A 25,594-nucleotide genomic window follows, 5' to 3' on the forward strand; every position below is an offset into this window, starting at 1 on the left:
TCGCACTCCGCGGCGGCGGCGGCGGCAGGAGAGCGCGGGGGCGACTCCGGGGACGCAGAGGGCTCCGGGGCAGGGGGCTCCAGGCCGGGCCGGCTGCCGTCCGCGCCGAGCTTGCTGCCGAAGATCTGGCCCTCCTTATCTAGAGCCGTGTTCTGAGAAGAGATCAGGAGACAGTTAGCCCGCCGCCTCGGTCCCGGCACCGCGAGCAGGGCGCGCAGAGCATGCACGGCGGGAACAGTAGAGGAGAAGTAACGCCCGGCTGCCCCCGACGGCGGCCCACGGGCCAGCCCGTCCCCGGTGCCGCGGCCTCTGCTCCTACTGCCCTGGACGCGGCCTGGGCAGATCCTCCCCGGCTCCGGCTCCCAGCTGCCTGGGTTCGGGGCGCTTCGCCCCATGCCCCTGAGCCCAGAAGAGTCCTGGACAAGAAGCAAACCCCATAAGAATGCGAGGTCCCTGACAGCTAACTCTTCTAAAGAAGGTTCCCCGTCAGGGATTCGAAGAGTACTCACAGGTCATCTATAGTAAGTACCTCCCACCCCTGCATCACACCGGTGCCCCATAACCTATGGAAGCCCTGGGAATCGATGGCGCTGCATTACCCATCTTTCCATCCTCCACCATCTCCTCCCTGCTCTTCTCTTCTCTGTGCGGGTATCTTGTCCTGTCACACCCTCAAGGGCTTTAACCTGCTCCCCTGCTCCAGGGGCGCAGAAGTCGCCTTACCTCCTGACCCTAGCCTGGGAGGTTGGCCCTGACCTGCCTTCCTCCTCCTCTGAGTGGGCTTGCGGACTTCTGCTCGGCCAGGCAGGCCGGGCCAGCAGCCCTCTCACTGGGTTTTCCAAACGTGCGGAGCCTTCGGTTCTCAGGCACCTTTAGCTACAAGGCACGTGGACCAGAAGTCCTTTTGTGGTCTAACCACCTTGAGGGGGAAATGCACCACTGATTCTTCCAGTACTCTTACTGGAAGGAAAAAAAAGTCTGGAGAAAATATGAACAATGGGGCTTCCTAGGACAGACTTGGGCGGCTGCCTTTGGGGCACTTGGTGTCAACTGGAAGACAGGTGTTCTCCACAGGCCCTTCCCAGCTCAGGCTGAACGCTCACGGATTGCCAAGGACAATTTCCGTTACCTGGAGAAGAGGTAACTGTGGACAAGCCAAATCAGAAACTCAGCATCGCTCTTTAACAACCTTCCAAGCTCCCAGTATGAGCAGAGGCCAGGCCACCCCTCAGTGAAAACACTGAAAGCGGGGAGAGGTGGCATTCACTTTTTTCTACCATAAAACTTCCCCTGGGTAGAAGAAAGCAACAGTCCCGCAGTTATTTCTCCTCTTCCCTTCCCGTCAAGAAGACGCATGTGTTCAGCGGAAGGAAGCACTGCTGTGCAGTTAGTACATACCATCGCCTGGGACCTAGTCAGAGGAAAGCAATGCAGGCGGCGTGAGAGGCAAGAGGGGCGAGGAGAGAAGCGGGGACAGAAACTAGACTTACTTTCAACAGAAGCAACACAGTCGAAACAGTTTTGTCTATCTTAAGCCCCAATCCTTCCCAGCTTCCCCCCGAAAGAAGCATAATCCCCGAGTGGGGAAGCACTCTTTTTGAATCCATCCTTTCTCCAGTCAGCTACAAGGCTACAAAATGCAGCGAGAAGGGGTTTCTTATCATTCCCTTTCCCACCACGAGATGGCCTCTTCTGGGCGAGGTGGTGAGCCCCCTCTGCAGGTGCACGGTCCTTTCTTAAGCATCTAAGGATAAGCCAGAGCAAATGCAAGTGCATTCTGAAACCACAGGCCCGTCTTAAACCAAAATCCTATCCAGTCGTGTTCTCCTATCCCAAAGCCTAGCTGACCCTACACTGTCTTACCGCTAAAAATGCATCTTTGGAAATGTATTTGCAGAAAGAGAACAAAAGCCTTCATAAACGTCCCCATATTATGCTCTCATTCACAAAAAGATGCTTTTTCACTTAAGTGAAAAACAGCCTTTAGCAGGAGAACGACTGGAGTTCTCCTCCCGTACACTCGCCAGCTTTTGGTCTGGGAAGGGAGGCAACGTGGCAAGGCGAGAAGTTTTAAGTAAAGTTTCCAAGGCTGCGTTTGGCTGAAACGGGTGTCAGTAGGTACAGGAGACCTGCACCCATGAGGAGCTGAGAGCTGGATGCTGGTGTCAGAGTCCAAGAGAAGCATGCAGATTGAAGAGGGGTGACAATTAGAGGCGGCTCTGATGAAGCATAGCATGTTGAATACCAGAATTCTGCTCCGGGGTCCCCAGAGTCTCAACGGGGTACAGAGTGAAACTCTGAAGTGTCTCTCAAACTGTCAAATCAAACTGTCAAACAAAATGCAGACAATAGCATCAACTTGACTTTCTTGCACCGTTATTTACCATTCCTACCCTATTATTTTCTCACCAGAGCCTCAGGCTCCAATCCTTTGGGGGGCGTGGGGGGCCAAGGCAGAGAGAACACTAGGGGTGGCAGCGGAGAGCAAGGTTCCGTCTGGGAGCGACACAGCCGTTCCTGAGGGCTCCGCCTCGGAACATTTATGCCCTGTTTCCACTGCTATTTGTATCTGTAGGAAACCACATGAGCCTCACATACCCCAGTTATGAGAACATATAAATACCAGGGAGACTCATTTGTGAATAATGATTTTTAAGAAAACATTTGAAACTGTTCCCAAGGGCAGGACACAAAGACGCACAGTACTGGTGAAAAGAGCTAGGCAGACGACACAGAAGCCTTGCAAGCTGCCCGGACGCAACCACGCCAGGTCCTCGGTCGGGGAAGGATGAGTATGACATCCCTGCGGAGGCCTGCTCACCGCTGCTCTGGGGGACAAGCCAGAATTCACAGGCCAGCTTTTTGGCCGTGGAGAACTGGTACCCCCAGAGGCAGGCTCTACTGATTCCCCCGTAGGCAGCGAGCGTGATGACGTCGTCAGCACCTCCCCAGAGCTAACGAGCTGTGGAGTTGTGTACGGAATGCGGGGTTAGATGGAACCCTACCAACATGCCCAAGATGACACTGAACACACACGGGAACACACAACTTTCACAATCACCGCTGGAATCACAATAAAGCATGGTTCATTCACACAAACATCCGGTTAAAGCTCAGGAGTTTGAAATTTAACAGTTGAAATCCATCAGCAAATGGAAAAATGCCATTTGTAAACCGTGAGATGTAGTTTCTGTCTGAGAAAACCTAAACGTCCTTAACCAGAACAGAGCCTACACTGGGCCAAAAGGCAGAAGGGCTGATCATTCCAGAACCTTGGTGGGCCACAGGCCTTGGGCCATCCATTCCCATCTGGGCCGTGAGTTGACGGGTGACCCAGGGAATGAGGGGGGAGCTGCCGTAAGCCCTGGGCGCATTTTTAAAGTTTAAGTTTTTTAAATTTTAAATTGTTGTAAATTTCCCCAGAAGCTGCCTAACAACGCAGCCGGAGGCAGGGCGGTGACCCCTAACCCCAGCCGGCAGCCTTGCTCTCAAGGGTGAACCGCCTGAGAACTCTCTCATGCTCAGTCAAGATGGTGCTTTGCAAAGGGTTTAAGCTGACACTCCGTGACAACTCTGACTTTCTCAGGCTCTCTGCAGAACACTGCTGAGATGCCAGGAAAACCACAGCTCAAGAGGCCTTCCCGCTCTTTCGGCCCGGAGTCCATCATCACCCCCACTCGCGAGTCCGGCAGCACATCAGCCTGCAAGCCTGGCCTGGGGGCTGGAGCGGGGGGGAGCGCCACCACCCACCCCGCGGGAGGAGGACGGTGCGGCGGTGCCAGGACGGTGGTGGAGGCTCCAGGAGCAGCCCGCCTCCCCGCACTCACGAGGGGGCGGGGCTTCTCTCTGCCTCTGTCTGGACCCGCGTCCTCGCTGGGAAGCTTCCGAGGCTACGGTGCGCCCTGAGAATAAGCAACTGTTTTCCTCCCAGTCGCTAGGACATCGAGCCTTTCCAGAGGGTGAGGGCCTGTCCGGAGGTCAGGGTGACGGAGCTGTCCGGCTCCACAGATCCCCTCAGTACTGGGGTGGCCAAGACCCAGCTCAGGCCCCCCGCCTCCGGAGAAAGCCAGACTCCCGGCCGCGGCTCCCTGATCCTGTGCGCGGGACGGAGATCACGCCGAGGATCCGTGCTCTACACACGGCACCGGAGCAGGTGCGGACACGCCGGGGGCCAGTTTCACGGCCCCACTTGGGCGAGGACTTGGGTCTGGACAGCTGGTGGGAGGGTGCGCGCCACGCTTCTGGCTCAGTTTTATTTTTTCTGCCTTCTCCCATTTGCTGAACTTACTTTCATGCTACTTCACTTACTTTAATGCCACTTTTCATCTGCTGTGTTTGTGGATTTAGGTAAGCTGCCTTTTTAAAAACATTTTGGAAGAAGGAAGATTTGAAAAAATATGGGGATCACTGTTACTGACTTCTCATAAAATTTTACCAACCCTGAAAAAACTAATACATTTTTTTCATTCTTCTGAACTTTTAAAAAACACAAAACACTGACTTTTTAAAATGGAATTTGCTTAACTCTGGCTGTTTCTTATCCCAAGTTCCAAAGAATCATTCAAAGCTCAAATAATCTATTTCTGAGGCCTTGAGTAGTCAGGGAGTCACTTCCTTTTGCTGTAAGTCCCACCTGGGCTTGGGAACCGCTCTCTAGACGGGAAAGCAGAGGTGAGACAGAAGTAGCTGCCTGGAGGCCACCAAGCCCAGGAGAAGAGGCTGGGACGCCCCGGGCCAGGGGCCCATCAGCCTGGCCTTGCTGGGACCTGCGCAACCTCTGATCCCAGGACCCAAGGCCTGGGAGCTGGCCAAAGGGTGCCCTTCACGTGCCAAGCCATTCCTGAAGTGGAGAGGAACACGACAGCGCCCACGGCCGCGTGAGGGAAGCGCCTGGCGGCTGACTTGATAAGATTCGATGTCGCCCGAGCAGTGAGCCAGACGCTGCAGCTGCCCAAGGGCAGAACCACCCGTTCTACTTACCATTATAACGGAGACCCCGGTTGTGGTGCTGTTCTGTTTGGGGAGCGCGTTATTAAAGTGCTGTTTGAGTTTACCTGTTACTTCAGCCTGCATATTATTCTCCTGGGAGGCATCGTCCTACAGGAAAGAATCAAATACACTGCCTTTGATTCTCACGTCTATGTTGTCTCTTCCTCAGCAGTCACACACCAGCCCGTCACCACCACCATCTCCTCCTAAATGGGCCCATCTGAGCCACAAGGTCGGGGGAACAATCTAAGTGAAGTAATTAGAAATGATTACCATTATTCACCAGTCCCCTGCCCTCGGAAAGACCCTCTGCCATTCACCTCCCTCCTTAGGTCTGAAGGGGGCCGAGGAGAGGGCAGAGGTCCCAGTGGCACAAGGACATTCTACAGGGTTCTGAGACCCTTCCCCCGCAGCACAAATGCCACCTAATTTAGTATAGAGCCTTCCCACGGAAACATCAAAATTCATGAACAGTTTATCATTTTAATCAAGAATGCAGGTAGCTGTTAGTCCTGATCGCTCATTTAAAAAATATGGCATCTCAGCTACTTGGCCCAAGAGCCAAGTCACTTAGCAGGACCCAGAGAGTTTGAAAGGAAAGGTCGGGACATGTGGGACAGTGGGTGGCAGAGGTGCCTGGGGAGCCAAAGTCAGCAAAAGCCCCTGAATTAATGTCACTGTCCCGGAGCCTCCAGGACTGAGGGGGACGCAGCCTCTTCCTGCTGTTGCCATTTCGTGGATCGTGTTTACCACGAGCCCAGAGCCACCGCCCAAGCTCAGAGAAATTCCAGGCAACGTCACACATCCTCTGCCTATCTCTGGCAGGACCGCATCCCGGCCACGCCGCCTGCAGCAGGAGTGCTCCTGGGACCACGTGCCATGAAGACAGAGACCAGGGTCTGACACAGGCTCATCTCTGGGCAAATCCTAAAAACTCTCAAACCCCAGGATGACAGAAAAAGCTCCTTAGAGAGCATCCTGGCCAAACCCTTCTTCTCACAGACAAGGAAACTGAGGCCCAGGAAGGGACAGTGACGTGCCAGGTCACTCACAGAGCGGGATCCTGGTGCCAACCGCTTTTCTCCCAGAGAAGTGCCTTCATGCTACTTGCTCATTAGAGAAAACAGACATTTAATCCTCCACGGAACTTGGATGCAGAACTTTGCCTGCGCAAAAGCCCTGGTGAGGAAGCACGCTGTTGGCCACAGGACACAGAGACGTTGGTTCCCCGGGGACGTGGGTACTTACTGATACCCAGGGGTGACTCAGGATCTGTCCCGCAGTGCACCGCGCTTCAACGTTTACCTGAAGCATTTGACTGATTAGTTCCTGGAAAGAAATAAAGAAGGTGAGAGAGCAGGCGACGGGGGGTAATTCCAGCATCAACACAGGAATCTTGAGTTTGCACCAAGTACTTCAAAGAACAGCCAACACAGCTGCTCAGCCATTTGAATGCAAAAGCTATTATCACCTCCACTGCCCGTGCCTAGGAGGCAATTACGCAGACACAGCTGCCTCCTGTCAGCGGCACAGAGAGGAAGAGGTCTCTCCCGAATCTACATTAAACCCAAGAGGTTCTCTCCTAAGAGTTCCGGCCACTGTCATCATTCCACAGCGCAGAACTGAAGTGCTGCTCCTTCTGGCAATTCAGCAGGTCTCACAAATCCACCCCTAGAGTCTGACGGGTGTCCGTAACCCATTTCTTGAATAAATGAAAGAACAAACGTTTAGGGCTTAGAGGAGCACAGGAGGATGGTAGCGGCAAACTGGGACGACAGCCAGTCCAGCTTTCAGAATTTGGTTAAGCATTTCAGAGACCACACTGAGGAAGGAACTTAATGAAGAACCACACATTAAAAGTCAAGACAGGGGCTTCCCTGGTGGCGCAGTGGTTGAGAGTCCGCCTGCCGATGCAGGGGACACGGGTTCGTGCCCTGGTCCGGGAAGATCCCACATGCCGCGGAGCGGCTGGGCCCGTGAGCCATGGCCGCTGAGCCTGCGCATCCGGAGCCTGTGCTCCACAACGGGAGAGGCCACAACAGTGAGAGGCCCGCATACCACAAAAAAAAGAAAAAAAAAAAAGTCAAGACAGACACGGAGCTCAACACCAAGAGCTGCTACAGCCCCACACAATGGGTGAGGACCCTCAACACGACGCAACCCCTAGAAACAGGCCTGGATGGGTACCTTGGCTGAGTCTGTGATGTTGTCCCAGTAGGGGGCTGGAAACTCTAGCTTCCCAGCCAAGATCTGGTCGAAGAGATCTTCCTGGAGATTGTTCTCACTAAGTCAGTGATGGAGAAACAGAGAAAGAGTCAGAGTCACCATACAGTTTTTAACAAAATGCTCATGGGAAGGCGAGTGAGGAGTCCAGTCTCTCTGGCTTGGGCATTTCATAGCTCAGCTGTGGATCTCAACTGCATTTGGGATGACACTCTCTCCCTTTTAGACAAAGAACCGAAGAACATTTCCGGCCTGGGAATCACAGAGAAAGAGGGAGGTGTGTGTGTGTGTGTGTGTGTGTGGGGAGAGGTGGGGAGAGATGGGGAGAGATGGGGGGGCGGAGGGAAAGAGAGGGAGCAGGGAGAGAGAAGAGACAAAGATGCAAGAACTCTGTTCAGTAGGTACAGGGTTTCAACGTGGAAAGACAAAGATGTTCCGGAGATGGACGGTAGTGATGGTTGTACAACATTGTAAATGTACTTAATACCACCTAACCCTTAAAACTATACACTTAAAAATGGATTGAATGATAAATTTTACGTTACATATATTTTTCCACGATAAAAAAAGACTCAAGAAAAAAATGGCATCCACAAATGATGTAAATCCTCATTTCAGCAAAAAAACAAGCTCAGCACCTGCCCTCAGTCTCTCGTGGTAGTAAGAGGGGAAAAGCAGCACATTTGAGTCAGATCTCCTTGTCCTTCCTCTTTCTACTCTTCCAAGAAAACAGCCAAAGATCAGTGAAGTAGCCAACATATGAAAACACCACAAGGAGTTCAGAATCTGGATAAACATTCATGACACAATGTGCTCCCCGCTTTGGAACTTGCCTTTCATTGAAGCTCAGTCCGAGACAAAGAGCCCATCCAAGGACATCGACTAGAGAACTGCAGGGTTGAGGCAAACCCACCTCGCCACCCCTGGGTGAACATACCTCCCCACCCTGTGCCTACCTGCCCCCCCCCCCACCAAGGTGCACCTGCAAACACAGCTGGTGCCTACCGGATAAATGACTTGACTTTTTATGGATGGCGCCATGGAAACACTGCTGGGAAAAATTCAGGAAGCTGGGCGTCCCCTACCTCCCAGAAAACTGCATCTCCACGGCCACAGAGCCCCTTCCCTTGGCGGGCACGTCAATGGCCAGAGTGAGAACACAGTCGTTGGCTTTCTAGGCCATCACAAAGCCCTAGGAGAAGACTCAGGATGCATTGCTGGGGTCAAGATCAAAATCCAGGAGCGAAGTTCCGTCTCACTCAGCAAGGGTGCAACATTCCTCCTGGAGCTCCCGACAGGCTCCCTGCAGCCTACTTACTCCTCAGGGTGCTCACATGGGACCCTGCCCAGTCTTCTGGACAGGAGGCTGCTCAGGCTACCAGCCCTCCAGGGTCTGCAAGGGCAAGTGTGGTGTCCCTAGAAATACATCGCTCCAGGGAGCGTCCAGCGACAAATTTGGGGGCTGTGTGATGAGATGGCTGCCTCGTTCCTGTTCTAGGAAAAAAAGAGTAGAGTTCGTGGGCCGGTGAACATTCGTGACCTCTAACCAAGCCCAGTGGAATCGACACCGCTGGTCCATGACGTCTGGGTCACGCAGCACACAGAGCAGCACAAGTCAGGCCAGATCACCGGATGAGGCAAAAGATGCCCCCACCCACCTCGCTCTCCTAAAAAGTGATATTCTTGGAGTGAGCACAGACTCTTTCTAGAAAGGTGTCTAAATATTTTCTCTCCTTTTCACTGTTACTTCTCTACTGATTTAATTCAGCTCAACTCTCCTTCAAAATGAGTAAAGGATGAAAAAAATAATAAAAAATAAATGAGTAAAGGATGCATCTAAGAACACAATGGGATTTTACAGAAATCTTTAGAAAATTGGAGGACCCCAGGAGACAATGTTAGGAGACAGAAAAAAGTCAGCCATTTCCAGAATTTGTTCTTTGTAGCCATTCCTCTCTAGGACTGCACTCATCTCCTTTTTGGTATTTTCCTGGAATCTCGACTAGCTTATGTTCTTTTAATATCTATGGCTTTTATTTTGTTAACAAACAGCTAAAACATTGGGGGTGTGTCTGCAGGATTTAGGTCCTTGGCAAAACAGCCTAAGTCAACAACAAAACCCCAAGATCCTGGCAATTAGAATGGCACCCTCAGGACCCGTGCTGTGAACTGCAAGAGCTTTGGGAATTTCGGGCTGCCCTCACGAGAGCAGAGCTGAAGAGAATTTATCCTTCTTAGCAGTCACATAATAAAAGCCTCTCTGATTAAACCTTCCCTGGATTCATAACACATTTATACTGTACAATCTGGCTGAGATGCTTCAGGCACTTTTTAGTGCTTCAATAGCACAGTGCTGTAAGTATGAAAATGCCCATTAAGAAAAACACTTTGAAAACAGCAAGAGTCTGTGTACACTCTTTCCAATGCCAAGTCATTAAAGGCCGGACAAGGTAACCTGAAAAGATGTTGTAAGCTATTTCACAAATGATGTGCAAACATCTGACTTCAAGGGGGGTATGTACGTGTGTGTCTTTAAAAGAAACATCAAATACCTCAGCATGGTCAGGCAAGTATTACTTGTCAGTGGCCCTAAGAACAGACTTGCTTAGGCAATAACTAAACTTCCAGTTGCCTCTGAAAAACCAACATCCTTCTCAGTAGCAATGAATCTGGTGTTGAAAAGACTGGAGGGAAAATATATGTCAGCCCAAGACTAAAGCCCGAAAACCCTAAAAGAAGAATGAGAGATGCTACAGTGAAAGAAGTTGAAACTGTCAATTCCAAGGAACAATTTTAATTAAAAAGCTTTGGGTGAAAATCATCTTTTGTAGAAAACAAATATTTTGAGATATCTGTTTGAAGGACTTTATTTTAGGTACAAATTTAAGTAGATAATCTGTCTTATACCATAGTCATTTATCATTCTTTAAAGGACCACTTCCATAATTTATATATATGATATATAAAATATATAAAAATAATATATTTTATATTATAGAAGGTTATAAAATCTATCCAGAATGTCTCTGTACGCTGTGAAGATGTTTCTGTAACTAGTATTTAACATAATAGATTCTCTTTCATCACAACATGGTATGAAAGAGGGAAAACATTTTCAAAAGTAAGCTATCTAGAGTTGTAGGACCAGCTTCTGAATATAACATCTAAAGCAGCAGCTTTCAGAATGTAGTTTTACTGCTTTTGATTAGCCAGACTTATCCCAAGATCCCGCAAAGCTGCTGCTGTCCATTGGATAACAAGTCACAATAGATACATATTGTTCAATCTGAGTCTCACTTTTGTTAAAAAGTAAAAAGCAAAGTCAAAGAAAAAACTCCCAGGCTGCGCTGGCAAGTGGCAACACTAGAGGGAGTTGTGAGCACACATTCCTCTACAACTGATCCCTGATACCCTTTTCCAACTGCTCTTAACTTGGGTTAACCAAGGAGGGAAACTCTACTGTAAGTGGTCCTAGAATTACTTACTATCAAAACCCACTACCCCAGGGGCTTCCCTGGTGGCGCAGTGGTTGAGAGTCCACCTGCCGATGCAGGGGACGCGGGTTCATGCCCCGGTCCGGGAAGATCCCACATGCTGCAGAGCGGCTGGGCCCGTGAGCCATGGCCGCTGAGGCTGAGCGTCCGGAGCCTGTGCTCCGCAACGGGAGGGGCCCCAGCAGTGAGAGGCCCGCGTACCGCAAAAAAAATAAATAAACCCACTACCCTCTGCACTTGACTAGTTCCCAAAACAAGTCATCACTGAAACCAGCCAGGGCACAGTGTGACTGTAAAAATAGCCACAAATGATCCCCCTCCCTCTATGTACACACTTAACCTTCTCCCACATTTACCCCAGGCTTAGCTATTTGATTTCGTTTGGTCAACGGGACATCAATGAAGAAATATGCGGCAAGCAGAGACTTGGAAAGTGCTCTGGCTGCTTTGGGATATCCTGTATCCACCATCATGTGAAGCCCATGCTAGCCCACCGGACGCTGAAAGGCACATGGCCAAGTCATATCTGTTTCCCAGCTGACACTGAGCCAACTACCAGGCATATGAGTGAGGCTACACTGGACCTCACGCCCCCACTGAGCCAGCCCAGAGCAGAAGAACTGCTCAATGGACTCACAGAATGATTTACACCCCTGCCTTTAGGGGAAGTTTGTTATTCAGCAAAAACTGATACGTCCAGTAATCCTACAGTTTGTATAACCCACCTGAGTAATGATCTTGATGGAAAACCATGATGTTGATGGCCAGATGGAAAGAACTTTCCACCTACAGAAACGTAACCCATGCCACAAGGACAAGGTCCCACGCAAATGTCATATCTTTCACGGAACCTTTTGTGATTTCTAGCCCCCAACTTAGCATGACCTCATATGCTCAGTTATTCTGATTGATCGATATTCTCGTGATGTATCTACACCAGAAGGCTCTCACAAGTACAGACGGACATCTCTGTCATTCTTGTGTTTAGTGTCAGCAAAAGAAAAAAAAACCTGTTCAACTCAATTAAAAATTGATCATTTAAAAAAGATAAACCTTTCAACTTTTCTGTATGTTTGAAAGCTTTCACAATAAAATGCAGGGTGGGGGGGGGTAATGGAATAAACTTATTTTTCACTTACTGACCGAATACTACAATGTAAACGCTATGGCCTCAGAGAATATGTTTTGTTCACCACTCGATTCCCAGCACTTAGAATAGTACCTGGCCCACAGGAGCTACTCTACAAAGAGTTGTAAAATGAACAAAGAAGGGATTAAAAGGAAAAGAGCATTCAAGAAAACTCAGAGGAAAATCAAACATGCACCATTAGATGAACTTCTGCTTCAAAGTGTTCATTTGCTCCAAAGAGGGAGACAGAACTGATCAAAAGAGATGCTGTGTCAAAGCCCCACACGCCCCCTAGTCATGGACTGCTGGGTGCGAGTGCACTCTGTGGACCCCAGCACACACCCAAACACCATGTGTGGCCACCAGACGAGGCGCAGGGTCACCAAGGGTCAATCTGCTGTTCCCAGTTCTGTTTATGCCAAAAGTATTTGTAATTCTACTTAATATTACGTGAACGGACAAAATACATTTAAAAAGAAAGAATTCCCTGTTTCTACAAGAACTAGGTCGAATGCTTTGCAAAGTGAGTTGTTTAAAAACTGCTGTTGAGGGCTTCCCTGGTGGCGCAGTGGTTGAGAGTCCACCTGCCGATGCAGGGGACACGGGTTTGTGCCCCAGTCCGGGAAGATCCCACGTGCCGCGGAGTAGCTGGGCCCGTGAGCCATGGCCGCTGAGCCTGCGCGTCCGGAGCCTGTGCTCCACAACGGGAGAGGCCACAGCAGTGAGAGGCCCGAGTACTGCCAAAAAAAAAAAACTGCTGTTGAGGGGGCTTCCCTGGTTGCACAGTGGTTAAGAATTCGCCTGGCAATGCAGGGGAAACGGGTTCGAGCCCTGGTCCGGGAAGATCCCACATGCCACAGAGCAAATAAGCCCATGCGCCGCAACTACTGAGCCTGCGCTCTAGAGGCCGTGAGCCACAATTACTGAGCCAGTGCTCCTAGAGCCCGTGCTCCGCAACAAGAGAAGCCACCTCAGTGAGAAACCCGCTCACGGCAACAAAAAGTAGCCCCCACTCTCAACAACTAGAGAAAGCATGTGCATAGCAACAAAGACCCAACACAGCCAAAAATAAATAAATAAATAAATTTATTAAAAAAAAAAAAAAACCAAAAAACTGCTGTCGAATTAAGTAGAAGAGACAACTCTTAAGAACTAGAAAAAGGCTTACCTGGAAGGATCAGATTGCTTCACAAGGATCTTTAAATCTATTCCTCTTGAAAAAGACTGAGAATGGAAATCATAGACACTGGACTATGGGTGTGTTTTACGGAAGAATGACCGCAGGAAACTCAGGGGACCAAACACAAAGCAAAGGCCTTGGCCTCACATCAAAAGTGTGGACAAGGAATATACATTAATAGGTTGTAAATTAAGATAAAAAAGTGAAAGGTATGTTTGTGTAATTTTTAACTGACATTTTTATTGAGCAGTTTCTGGTCCTGATTGCCAGAAGTAGAATGTCTGCTTCCTGATCAAAGGGAGAGGGTTTACAATTCAAATATTGTCATTCAAAGAGCCACTGACCTTCGGAAGGGTGGGAATCCACAGAGCAGTATGTACGTGATCACCCCAGCTGCCCAAATGTCCACCTTCAGGCCATAGCTGGGGAAACAAAGTGGGTGGGAGGAGAGAAACAGTGATACTACTCCCAGGAACCCTGCACATTACTGGAGTACTTGCCTTTGTTTGTTAGGGAAAAAAGGCCTTTTGGTACCAAACTGCTCGTTTCATGTAAAGGAATGAATTACCCTCTGGACAAAAGGTGTCTGCTCTTCTCCCAACCTCACCACCATCTTGGGGACTCCAAGACTGGCCTTGGGACAGAAGTCCAGGCCTAGGGCTCTTGGAACTAGGAGCACAAACTCAAGCTCCTGGGATCAAAATCATGGTGCAGGTAACAGTCTCTCCTGCCCTCCACATTCCCAAGAGGCATGTGAATACACAGCAGGAGTAGCAGCAAAATATACCCTTTCCCAAAGTTAAAGCACTAACCCAAACCCCCAGGAGGCATACCCGGTTTCAGCAATGATTTCTGGGGCCACATAAGTCGGGGTGCCACAGACTGTGTATAAAGGGCCTTCTACCACAGTGGCCAGCCCGAAGTCTCCCAGTTTCAAAGACTTGGTCCCATCAGGATATTCACACACCTGGAACAGAAACCAGCCAATAATCAGAAGTCTTTTTTTTTTTTTTTTTCCCCTCAGTGATTGCAAGGGGTGGGGGGCCTTTGGAATTAGGCAGAAAGGACACAGATACATTTACTAACAAATCAAAAGAAATCTCTCCTTGTGATATTAACGGCATGGTTTATCTTTGTTGCTTCTTAAAGCTCTAGTTTTTCTTTTTAGAGATTTTGCATGACTGTGTGAAATAGGAAAAAGACAATATTTCTACCTTTGCAAAACGTTCCTTACCTAGGAGTATAATGAACATGTCTGCATGCTGAGGAGTGTAGGTGGCTGCTTACCTGGTTGGCTCGAGAGCCCTCTAAAACTTCTGTTGTGTGTTTCCTGAGCGCTGGCGGGAAGGGGGGATGTGAGAGCCTCAGAAATGTTTATGAAGTGTCCACTGGAGGGCTAGGTGGTCTCCAACTTGCATGTTTAGTTTAGAAAATAAAATTAGAACTTGTTCTCTAGACAATGATGAATATAAATATTACATAGGGGAGAACCCTGGAAATTTAGAAAGAAAATGACTTTGGGGATCAGACAGCCTGAGCTTGCATAACCAACCACTCCACCCATTTTCTGGTGATGTGACCTTTGAAAGTCTCTCACTCGCCCTGGGCAGGATTCTTCATCTGTGAAATGGGAGGACAGGGGTCCTTGGCTCACGGGGTTGGTGTGAGGATGAAATGAGATGAAGTACAGATCAGGACTTAATGAATGTTCCTTCCTTTCCTAGAAGGACTGACTGATTAGATCAGGTAAATCATCATCTTGGAAAAGGTTTAACAATGCTGATGAACATGTAACAACTTTTCTAGAAAGCACTGCAACCATATGTAAATTTCTTAATATCCTTCATAACCTTTGATCCTGTAAATCTACTTCTAAGAACCTGCTCTGAGGCAACAGAGATGGACCGAAAGGTTATACACAAGAATGCCAATATCAGAATTCATCTGTTTTTAAAAACTGGAAGCAACATAAATGGCCAACAGGGTAATGACTTAATAAATCATGGTAACTCCAATAAAGATGTTGAAAAAGAAAACCAAACAGACAAAAAAATAACCAAAAAAAAAAAAATCATGGTAAATCCCTACAATGAAATATTATACAGTCACTAATAAGCACATTTCAAATAAATATTAATCATGGGAAATATTTACTATATTACATAAAATTTTTTTAAATATTCAAAATTATATATATGCTGTAACACCCCAAAATGTTAAGTTTATCTCTAGGTGGTAGCATTACAGGTTACTTTAATTTTCTTCTTTATACTTTTCAGTAGTTTCCAAAATGTTTACAATGAACATGTGCTGGTTCCATAATTCAGAAAAAATTAATTTTATATATAAGCAAACTTTGCTTATAGGATAAAAATCCGGAAGTTACATTTTAAATGGATTGTTTTAGAAGCAAATGAGTGTGTCTGAGAACAAAACTGAGATTTGACTGTGGGATCTTTAACAAGCTGTCTATTTGCCTCTTGGACGTCCATTCTGAAAACACTCAATTTCAGAGGATAACTACAAAAACCTAACCTGTACTCACGTCATACCTTTCCTCTACTTTTACATTTTAAACATATTTTGTTTGTGTTTCCTTGTATTCTACCATGAACTGAATCAGATTTTCATCTAAACCACTACTTACTAAAGGAAGTGAAAAATTTAGCAAATTATGTTTTTTCAAGATAAGCATGTTCACAACATCATCCATTAGTCTGCTCCTTAATGAGGGGGATGATTTATAAACTCCTCAATAAAAAGACGTCAAGAACCTCCAGCCTTCCTCATGCCAATGACCCCACCACCTTAATAGGCATTTTTTTAAGGATGACACTGAAATACCTTCCTAGCCTGTGATGTTCTCAGCAGTTTAAGAAGAGTATTTTTCACCTTAGTATTTTAATAACTGCTTCCATGTTGATGTACTAAATACCCATGTGCAGCATGCATCTTTATGACTTACAAGTTTCACAGGACTAATGATGAGGATTTGGAGTCCCTCACAGATATTTATCATTCTGAGTCAGCCCACAACTCAGCAGAAACATATTCAAAGCTACTAATGAGGCTTCCCTGGTGGCGCAGTGGTTGAGAGTCTACCTGCCGATGTAGGGGACACAGGTTCGTGCCCCGGTCCGGGAGGATCCCACGTGCTGCGGAGCGGCTGGGCCCGTGAGCCATGGCCACTGAGCCTGCGCATCCGGAGCCTGTGCTCCGCAACAGGAAAGGCCACAGCAGTGAGAGGCCCGCGTACCACAAAAAAAAAAAAAAGCTACTAATGATTCAGCCTAAAGCAACAGAAACCAGGTTCTTAGTCATGCTTAGTCTTAGGACGACTTTCCATCCGTTATGTTTAATATAAACATTAACAAGCACAATCTGAATTACAGTTAGAATTTATGATGCATTTACTGAAACCCAGACTTTAGAAATTCCCTGAGTAATTGCAGTGATAAGAACATTATAACCGACATTATAATTCTAAATGTCTCTATCATGAGTAAAAAAAAAAAAAGTTTTGTTAATGTCATTTTGTTTTTACAACTTTAAAATACACTCATTAGGTACATTTTTTAAAAACAGTGTTTATTTTAGACATTCAATTTAGGGATGCCTAGGGGTATTTAAGTGTTGTCAGATACTCCGAAGTCCCAGAAGTCCCGTTTTTCACATCCCCTATAAGGAATTCAGAGTCAGATGTAGGAGTATAAATAGAAAGGGACTGAACAGTCTATAATCATTGAATTATGTTTGGGCAAGTGGTACTCCTTGGCTAAACATCAAAAGGGAACTGTCATAAGGGCCAGACAAGCCTGGAATAATAATATTTTATCTGATTCATCTCTCCCCAATGCTAGACACAAAGGCAAATATGTGGAAGAGAATGTAAGTAAATTTCAAATCTTAGCTGGAGATTCTCTTCAAAGCAGGAAAAAAAAATACATATATATACATCTATAAATCTACACATATACACACACACATTTATGACATTGCTGGGACTTCCCTGGTGGTGCAGTGGTTAAGAATCCTCCTGCCAACGGAGGGGACATGGGTTCAATCTCTGGTCCAGGAAGATCCCACATGCTGCAGAGCAACTAAGCCCATGCACCACAACTAATGAGCCTGTGCTCTAGAGCCCACGAGCACAACTACTGAGGCCGTGTGCCACAACTACTGAAGCCCGCGTGCCTGGAGCCCGTGCTCCGCAGCAAGAGAAGCCACCGCAATGAGAAGCCCGCACACCGAAACAAAGAGTAGCCCCGCTCGCCGCAACTAGAGAAAGCCCACGTGCAGCAACGAAAACCCAATGCAGCCAAAAATTTTTTTTTAATTTATGACATTGCTTTAAGAAACTGACACGGACACACACACATGGCTTTAAGAGACTGGTTTTAAGAAAGAGGTGGCTAAATGCACAGGGACTCCAAAGGCCTTCTGTTCTGGCAGAGAGTTCAGTTCTCCCCAGTAACGTGCATCCTCGCAGGACTTGGGAGATTCCAATATTTTCCTAAATGCTGTCTCACTGCACTACTAAAGTCACCCTGCTGGACAATTAGGAAGAGAACTTTTGCTCCAATTTACAGATGAGGAAACTGAGGCTCAGAAAACTCAAGTTACGAGCAGGCAGCCAAGGGGGGCTCCAAACAAGACCACTGCCGTCCACCGCACCCTCCTGCGTCTAAAAGCCTGCACGGCCTGCAGACTCTCGGTGAGATCTGAACAGCCACCACTGTGAGAACTCCAGCCCTGCGGTGCTCAAAGGGCCCACCACAAGCTGAGAGATGCTGTCAAAAGTTGCTCTCAGAATGCAAAACTGAAATATGTGAGAAATGCAGATCCCACATACAAAGTGAATGCCACAAGCTCTCTAAATAAAATGTCAGCATCATGATTTAGCAGGACTTCAAATATGAGAAACCAACCCTCTTCTCTCCCCTGCCCCCAGAACTCCTGGAAACGTGGAATTTATCGCTGGTCTCTCATAGTTAACTCTGACAGGGCACCGCCAGGCTGTAACTCACGGCATTAATGGCCACCCCTGTGCTCCCTGACACAGTGACCCATACATCTCTGCTGGCAGGGGTTTAAATTATGACACTGCTGCCAGAGGAGGGGATGCAAATCAGATGTCTGAATGCTCTGGTGTTCAAAGACCCAATTCTCTTTTAGAGTAGGAAGAGGTTGGCAGTCCCTCTGCATATTTCCTTTTAGTGCCTCGATGGCACTTTTTCACGCCCACCTGCTGACTCTATCTAGGATCAGCCGAGGGGTCCAGTTAGGTTTCCAAAGGCAGGCACATATTCTACTTGGATATGCGCAGCTAAGGGTCTCCAAAGCCCGACCCCACGGCCCTTTCATGTCACACATTAGCCTCATCCCGACATCAGTTTTATCATCTCCCTTCTCTGCCCTTTGGGCAGCACAGCAGGGTTAGAGCAGGTCTCGGAGTGGGGCGGACATTCATCCAGGTGGGGCAGGTGGGGCAGGTGGGGCACTCGATTCCAATCTCCTGCCTACATTCTGAGACTCATCCTAACGGGGACTGATGTCTCCAACTGCTATCTTCCCTTGATGTGTAACAGCAGAAGAGGATGAGGGGCGGTTTTCTGAGATTCTGCATACAGTAAGGAACTGTGAGTGGAAAAGAGGGGAAATGGGGTGAGAACGGAATCAGTGAGCTGGAAAACGGGCACCCTCGGGTTTACAGGGAAGCTCACTCACCCCTCCACCACCCTCCTCGCCAGCTGGGCCCCCGCAGTCAGAGCCAGGCGGCGTGGGCACTGTGGTAACCACTGGTCCTCGGGCCCCGTGGCCCCGTGCTCTCAGAGAACGTCAATCACAGCGGCCACTGCGGTGACGTGGGCCGTGGAGAGCAGGGGCGTCCTCGTGAACACCTCGGCACTGTGTCTGGCTCCGCGGGGGGGAAGCCTTGTCCCCTCTGCCCCCGGCCAAGCTCTGTCAGTGGGGGAGGGGCGGGGCCAGCCCAGACTGCAGCCTCAAGGTGCAGAAGCAGCCCGTCGAGAGGAGGGAACCCCACGCCCTCACGTCCACCCAGGGGCCTGGCTTACCGCTGCCTCCATTCCTCTTTAGAGTTCACATAACACATCTTGTTTTACAGAGCAGGGGTGTTTACTTTCCTAATAGGAACAAACAGAGATGAAACATATTCCCTCAAGGCAGGAGACAGTAAGAAAAAAAACCTCACATACTTTTTAAGTGGACACTCGGAAATTATCCAATGGCATTAACCAAAAGGCGAAATGGATACCCTGGATTAGCAGAAAGCCCCAGGACGGCCCCAAAGCCTAGTCCATTCAGTTGTTATTTGCGTGCTGGGCGTATGAGGCAGGCTGTGGAGACTTGTGTTTGAGGGCCAGCTGCTGGCGACCTAGGTGACCATGGTGGTCAGTCACCAGCCGTCTACCCACGTCCACTGTGTGCTTCCTCGGCCCTGGGGATATAAAGTAACCGAAACACAGACCTTGCCCCGTTAGTGCTTACGACCTAGAGAAGACAACAGACAAGTAAACGATAAAATCACTGCACCACGGCAAGTGCAGCAAAAACCAGAGGTGGCCATGACTGATTCTGCCGAGGGAGCCTGGGGTGATATCAAGAAGACAGGCCTCGGGCTTCCCTGGTGGTGCAGTGGTTGAGAGTCCACCTGCCGATGCAGGGGATGCGGGTTCGTGCCCCGGTCCGGGAGGATCCCACATGCCACGGAGCGGCTGGGCCCGTGAGCCATGGCCGCTGAGCCTGCGCGTCCGGAGCCTGTACTCCGCAACGGGAGAGGCCACAACAGTGAGAGGTCCGCGTACCGCAAAAAAAACGAGACAGGCCTTGCTCAGTATCTTACAAGATGAACGTGTTTGCCACGTTGCTGGGGGAGAGGATGCTGCAAACAGAGACCAGTGTGGACACCAACAATGAGGTGTAATGCTGCTGAGGAAGTCAAGTCTTCACCAACTCCTGGACCCGGGGAAACCTGTGCTTGGATGCACACGATATGGGAGACTCAGATAGGCTCACCTGCCAAGCAGTAACGATGATGATGGTGACGCTCAGCCCTGAAAGGTGGAAACAGAGAAGCCAAGAGTCCTGTGTGCGTTTGGGAGATGTGTGTGTGCAGAACTCCCAAATCGCCTTCTCTAAAATTTCTCTACAGTGTAGACACGAGGACTGTCCCCATTAGCAATGTATGGTTTGAAGGCCACCATGAGGTGAGTTAAATATGGCTTGAAGGTGAGTGCCATGCTGGCCAGATGGGTAGGGAAGAGAGTAACAGGAGAAGAGGCTGGAAAGGTAAACTGGAACCAGATTATGAAGCTGAGTGCATATCAGAATAAGACTTTCATCTGTAGAACAACAGGACAAATGAGACTTTTAAACAAGAAAAGTTAGCATATCTGGGTCTCAATTTCCATATCTGTAGAGCTGAAATGAATGGACTAGATCATTTCCAAAGTTCCGCCCTGCACAGAAACGAACGCTTGTGTTCTACTGCTGTCTCCTACAAGCCTCTAATTCTGTTTCTGTCTCCAATTTATTCTTCAGAATTTTTTGCCTCATAAAATAATTTTCCTGCTCACCTTTCTTCAGTTAGCACCATCCATCAAATCATAAATGAAAATATGCTTTCTAATGTCTGGTAAACAGTAAATGCAGAAGTGCAGATCAATTCGAGAAATCCATTAACATTTTATGGTCATTGACTTGAGTCAGGCTGATTTTCTAGATTTAAATTCTCTCAGCCCCGTATCTGCAGGGCTGGTATAGACTTTAAAATGTCATTGGGGCTTCCCTGGTGGCGCAGTGGTTGAGAGTCCGCCTGCCGATGCAGGGGATGCGGGTTCGTGCCCCGGTCCGGGAGGATCCCACATGCCACGGAGCGGCTGGGCCCGTGAGCCATGGCCACTGAGCCTGCGCGTCCGGAGCCTGTGCTCCGCAACGGGAGAGGCCACAACAGTGAGAGGCCCGCGTACCACAAAAAATAAATGAATAAATAAAATAAAATGTCATAGTCTGCATATGATTATTTGCATGCAATTACTGTCACTTTAAAGGGAGAGAGGCCTGAGTTGGAACAGAAAAGGCAGAGATGACGTACCAAGAGGTTCTCTGGCTTGATGTCTCTGTGCACAATGCTGAGGGCATGGAGGTACCTGAGGGCGTTGGCCAGGTTGTACACCATGGCACTGCCATCTCTCTCAGTGTACTTGGTTGAAGAAGTAATTGCATCAAAGAGATCTCCACCCTAAAGGACACATAAAAGAACATATCAAAACATCGACAGTGGGGACTTCCCTGGTGGCACAGTGGTTAAGACTCTGCACTCTCAATGCAGAAGGCCAAGGTTCGATCCCTGGTCCGGGAACTAGATCCCACATGTGTGCCACAACTAAGAGTTTGCATGCCACAACTAAGGCGCCTGTGTGCCGCAACTAAGGAGCCCATCTGCCATAACTAAGACCCAATGCAACCAAATAAATTAATAAATAAATATTTTAAAAAGCAAAACAAACCAAAACATCAACAGTGGCAGTTCTATGAAGGTAACAAAGAAAGCTCATCAGCCTGGAGTAGATGAAAAAAATGACACAAGTGCCACTAAAGTTGATGATTATAAATAATGGAAGTTTCAAGGTAGCTTTTCCAACTAGGTCCTTCAAGAATATTGTACGTCTTGGGATTTGTCATCAATGAATTCTCTTGAAATCTCTCTATCCCCTTACTTTGACCAATTCCATCACCAGAAAAAGCTCAGTAGCTGTTTCCATCTCCTCAACCAGCATGATGATATTTGGATGTTTCACTCTGCGCAGTATCGACACTTCGTTCTCAATCAGATGCTCCTGTCAAAAAGGGTTTAGAGAGGTAGGTCAGAAATTACAGAACCCTCTGCTCTATCCCTGTGTTCTGGAGGACAACACAGGCTGTAGGTCTGACACTGAAGGAACAGAGACAAACCACACCCTGGCCCAGCTGGTGTCCCTAGGGACAGGACAAGTCAGCGTGACACCTCATTGTAACTAACAGAAAGACATTCTTCAATACATCCCTCGAGGAGTTTCCTGGTTGCGCAGTGGTTAGGAATCCGCCTGCCAATGCAGGGGAGACGGGTTTGAGCCCTGGTCCAGGAAGATCCCACATGCCGCGGAGCAACTAAGCCTGTGCGCCACAACTCCTGAGCCCACGTGCCACAACTACTGAGCCTGTGTGCCACAACTACTGAAGCTCACGCGCCTAGAGCCCATGCTGTGCAACAAGAGAAGCCACCATAATGAGAAGCCCGCACACCGCAAAGAAGAGTAACTCCCGCTCACCGCAACTAGAGAAAGCCCACACGCAGCAACAAAGACCCAACACAGCCAAAAATTAAATAAATAAATAAATTTATTTAAAAAAATACATCCCTCAAAAGGCTCGGCATGCTATCTGGCACATAAAACACACTCCTTTCTGTCTCTTCTTTATTTCTAACACCTTAAGAGGTTGTGATGGTATGAAAGCTTGTGTACGCCACACTGTGCTTTGCAGTTCAGCTGGAATCACTTTTCCCTTTCAGTATACACTCAGAAATAAAGACTAGGCATATAAGGAAATTTGGCATGCTTATGGGATACAACTTCTAGCATTACAAACATTTTTAGTTTTTAAACTATTACCAATATGAATTTGAATTTCATGGTGAAATTCATAAAAAAGAAACTTTCTTCTTCTATGATTGGGTATGAAATCATTCACCAGATGGATGTTCCTTATCATCTTGTATTTCAGAAATCAGGAGACATATAGTACCATGGTGACCATCACTTCTCTGAAAAGACCACCTGATTATCAGTCCTGGTGAGTAATGCAGTTGAGATCAGCATTGTAGCAAAACGTTTACTCACGGCATTATTATTTTCAATACACCAACCCATGAATCATGGGCAACAACTGGTCTCTTTTATTATGAGACATTAAAATCTCTCAACGATGTCATATGTGTTAATCCTCATTAACTGGAATAATAAATTGTTTAGAATTTAGGAAATGCTCTATAAAAATTGCTAATTGCCCTATTACACACTCTAGGTTTTCAAATATAGCTTTTATAAAATTTACCTTATAAGAGCTATCATTTGCTACCTAAATATTCAATACACCTATATGCATATATTCATATTATATGTTCGTCTGTGTGTGTGTGTGTGTGTGTGTGTGTGTGCGCGTAAATATCCCTCTTACCGCCCCTTTTGCCTCCTTTGCTCTCATGAATTTCAGTGTTCTGCCGCAGTAGTAAGATAATTATCTCTAGTTCAGGATACCATTTATGGTTCCTCTCCTCTTCATGCATCCATGTATACGTGTATTTTTACTCAAAGCCATCTCAAATGCTTTTCGACAACAGGTGGAAGTATGAATTATAACAGATGAGTAACTAACGTTCAGAGAAAATCTGTTGCTGGCTGCTGCTCATGGAGGGTGGTGTTTCTCGAGCACTGAATGCACTGTGTTTGTTCAGGTAGTCACTCGGTAAATGTTGGAAAATGACAGTGCAAATGCTGAACCAACATGGGGGAAAGAAAAGAACCAACATGATCTAGGAATCTAGTCACTATCTGTCAGTCGCTGTGCAAGGTACTTGTGTAATGTCTTAACGCTTATCCTTAGAACAGTCCTTGGAGGCGGGGTGCACACCTAGGGTCCTGACATCCCAGTCCACATTTTGTGTACTGTACAATAATATCACCTTTCAAAGGGGGAGGCTTTAGTCAAAGTTGTAATTTTTCAAAATGATAGCTGCAAAGCTGAAACTATTCAATTCCTTGAAAAGACAGGAACTAGAGGTAGTCTCACACCAACTTGGGAGTCAAGGCAGAACCACACCAGGCTTTGTACAGGAAGAGAATCTATGCCCATTAATGAGCAGGGCTGGGAAGACTTAGACTGGCTTTGGAGTCAGCAGACAGGGAAGAACAGTGGTTCTCAGAACCTAGCCAACCACAGCTGGGAGGCCACAGGGCCCCCTACGTGGTTCCAGTCCCACAGGGCAGCAGCAGTAGGCACAACAGAGCCCTGGTCCCTCCCAAGGGAAGCAGCTGTGCAGCCAACTCCTCGTGGCCACAGAGACAATGGAAAGATGCAGCAAACCCTCCACATTTGTATACCTGTTTAGAAGCCTTTGGCTCATCTGTGCCAACCATGTCCTTAATCACAGTAACAAGCAGAGGCGGATGTACCTTTGTGAACATGTAAAGGCAACCAAATGAGTTTATTTCACTCTGTATGAAGCCGAGACGACATGGTAGTAAAATGGGTGTTTGATTTTTAAGCTAAGTGGAACTATCACGTCAGTTCTCCTCCCTCCTCCCCATTTCCCCCAGGTTGGGAGAGTCTATAAATTTACCTCTCTTCGGGGGCTCTGTCTGTGATGTTAATTTAGAGTGACATATGTAAAATAATCCCCATCACCAGTACCCCAAGAATTCGCTCAAATTGGAGCTAAAATAAGGAGTCTACCACATACGGAGACTACACCTCCCCCAAGTTATCTTTTTCATTAAAAGGCACAATAGAGAGTCTTCTGAGACGCATTGTGGAACTTCTCCCAGGGCCTCTGGGCAGTGTTACATTTCAAACATTAAGTGAATATTGCAACATTTTCTCCACCATTATTTATTATCTCGGCTTACTGTATGCTACTCAACAATGGCTAGTATTCTATGCACATAGTGAAGGTTTTTGCTGGGATGTGGGAGCTATTAGCCTTTGTTTCCCAACCTCTGACGATGCATGTAAATATGTCTTTGAAGGAACAATCCACTTTTTAAGGTAAACCATCCTCAGAAGCAAAACAAAACAATGCACAAAAATCTTTACAAACGTTATCTTCCTATTTCTTATGCAACCCGTATGTAATCTTTGTTTCTAATACATAAAAATGCTCTCTAGGTTACATTTTCCAGGGAAATATTTTTAAATACAACGTGAACATCACTTTTGTCTTGAACTGCACTGAACTTGCATTATTCAGTCATCTACCATTATTTATGTTAAGTGATTCATGATTCTAACTCCAAATAATTTACACATGAATCATTTCATGGCGGTGTTACATGGTTTTGTATGTGAGAGTAAATGACAAAGAAAACTGCTCACTTGGCAAAGGATACCGCCCTATCCTTGGCCAGGGTGGTTTTTAACTGACAAAAGAGAGAGAGAGAGAGACAGCCAGAGAGAAACAGATTCACGGAATAAACAGCTCTCTCAAACCAAACGAATCATCTTGTCTCCAGTCCTTCCCTCCTGTGTCCTTTGTCTCACTGAATGAACCTGGCTGCCCAGAGCAGACAGGAATTCCACCCGGACCCTCCTTCCTGCATCCCCCTGCACAGCCAATCCATCACAGATCCCTGCCAGGTCAGCCTTCTCAATAGCCTCGGGATATATCCATTCCCATTTTATCCCTTTTGCCAATCTCTTATCTAGACCTCCAGGCACTTGCACAGGCGGTTTTGTCTGGAGCTCTCTCTCCCTGCTTCTTGGTGAACTCCTATTTACCCCTCAGCACCACATGAGACCTCACCT

At 47.5% G+C, this 25,594-nt stretch overlaps 1 protein-coding gene across 3 annotated transcripts in view; it reads right to left on the bottom strand.

The window, feature by feature from the left end:
- Positions 1 to 73: 73 nt before the first annotated feature.
- The window catches only part of DCLK2 (doublecortin like kinase 2), a 150,569-nt gene continuing 125,048 nt past the window's right edge, over positions 74 to 25,594 (bottom strand). For 2 of the 3 annotated variants that reach the window (XR_003005789.1, XR_003005788.1), the window contains exons 9-17: positions 21,754 to 21,873; positions 21,129 to 21,275; positions 13,849 to 13,982; positions 13,360 to 13,437; positions 7,177 to 7,273; positions 6,238 to 6,318; positions 4,981 to 5,097; positions 2,246 to 2,327; positions 74 to 152 (exon numbers count right to left, since the gene is read on the bottom strand). Coding sequence is in view for 1 of the 3 variants with exons in the window: in XM_024764053.1 (XP_024619821.1) it covers positions 2,310 to 2,327; positions 4,981 to 5,097; positions 6,238 to 6,318; positions 7,177 to 7,273; positions 13,360 to 13,437; positions 13,849 to 13,982; positions 21,129 to 21,275; positions 21,754 to 21,873 (792 nt within the window). In the remaining 2 variants the exon portion in view is untranslated. Of the gene's footprint in view, positions 153 to 2,096; positions 2,328 to 4,980; positions 5,098 to 6,237; positions 6,319 to 7,176; positions 7,274 to 13,359; positions 13,438 to 13,848; positions 13,983 to 21,128; positions 21,276 to 21,753; positions 21,874 to 25,594 lie in introns of those variants that run through there. The other variant, XM_024764053.1, reaches the window with a different exon arrangement.

This window comes from Neophocaena asiaeorientalis, unplaced genomic scaffold (assembly GCF_003031525.2).
Source record: "Neophocaena asiaeorientalis asiaeorientalis breed wild unplaced genomic scaffold, Neophocaena_asiaeorientalis_V1.1 scaffold594, whole genome shotgun sequence".
NCBI lineage: Eukaryota > Metazoa > Chordata > Mammalia > Artiodactyla > Phocoenidae > Neophocaena > Neophocaena asiaeorientalis.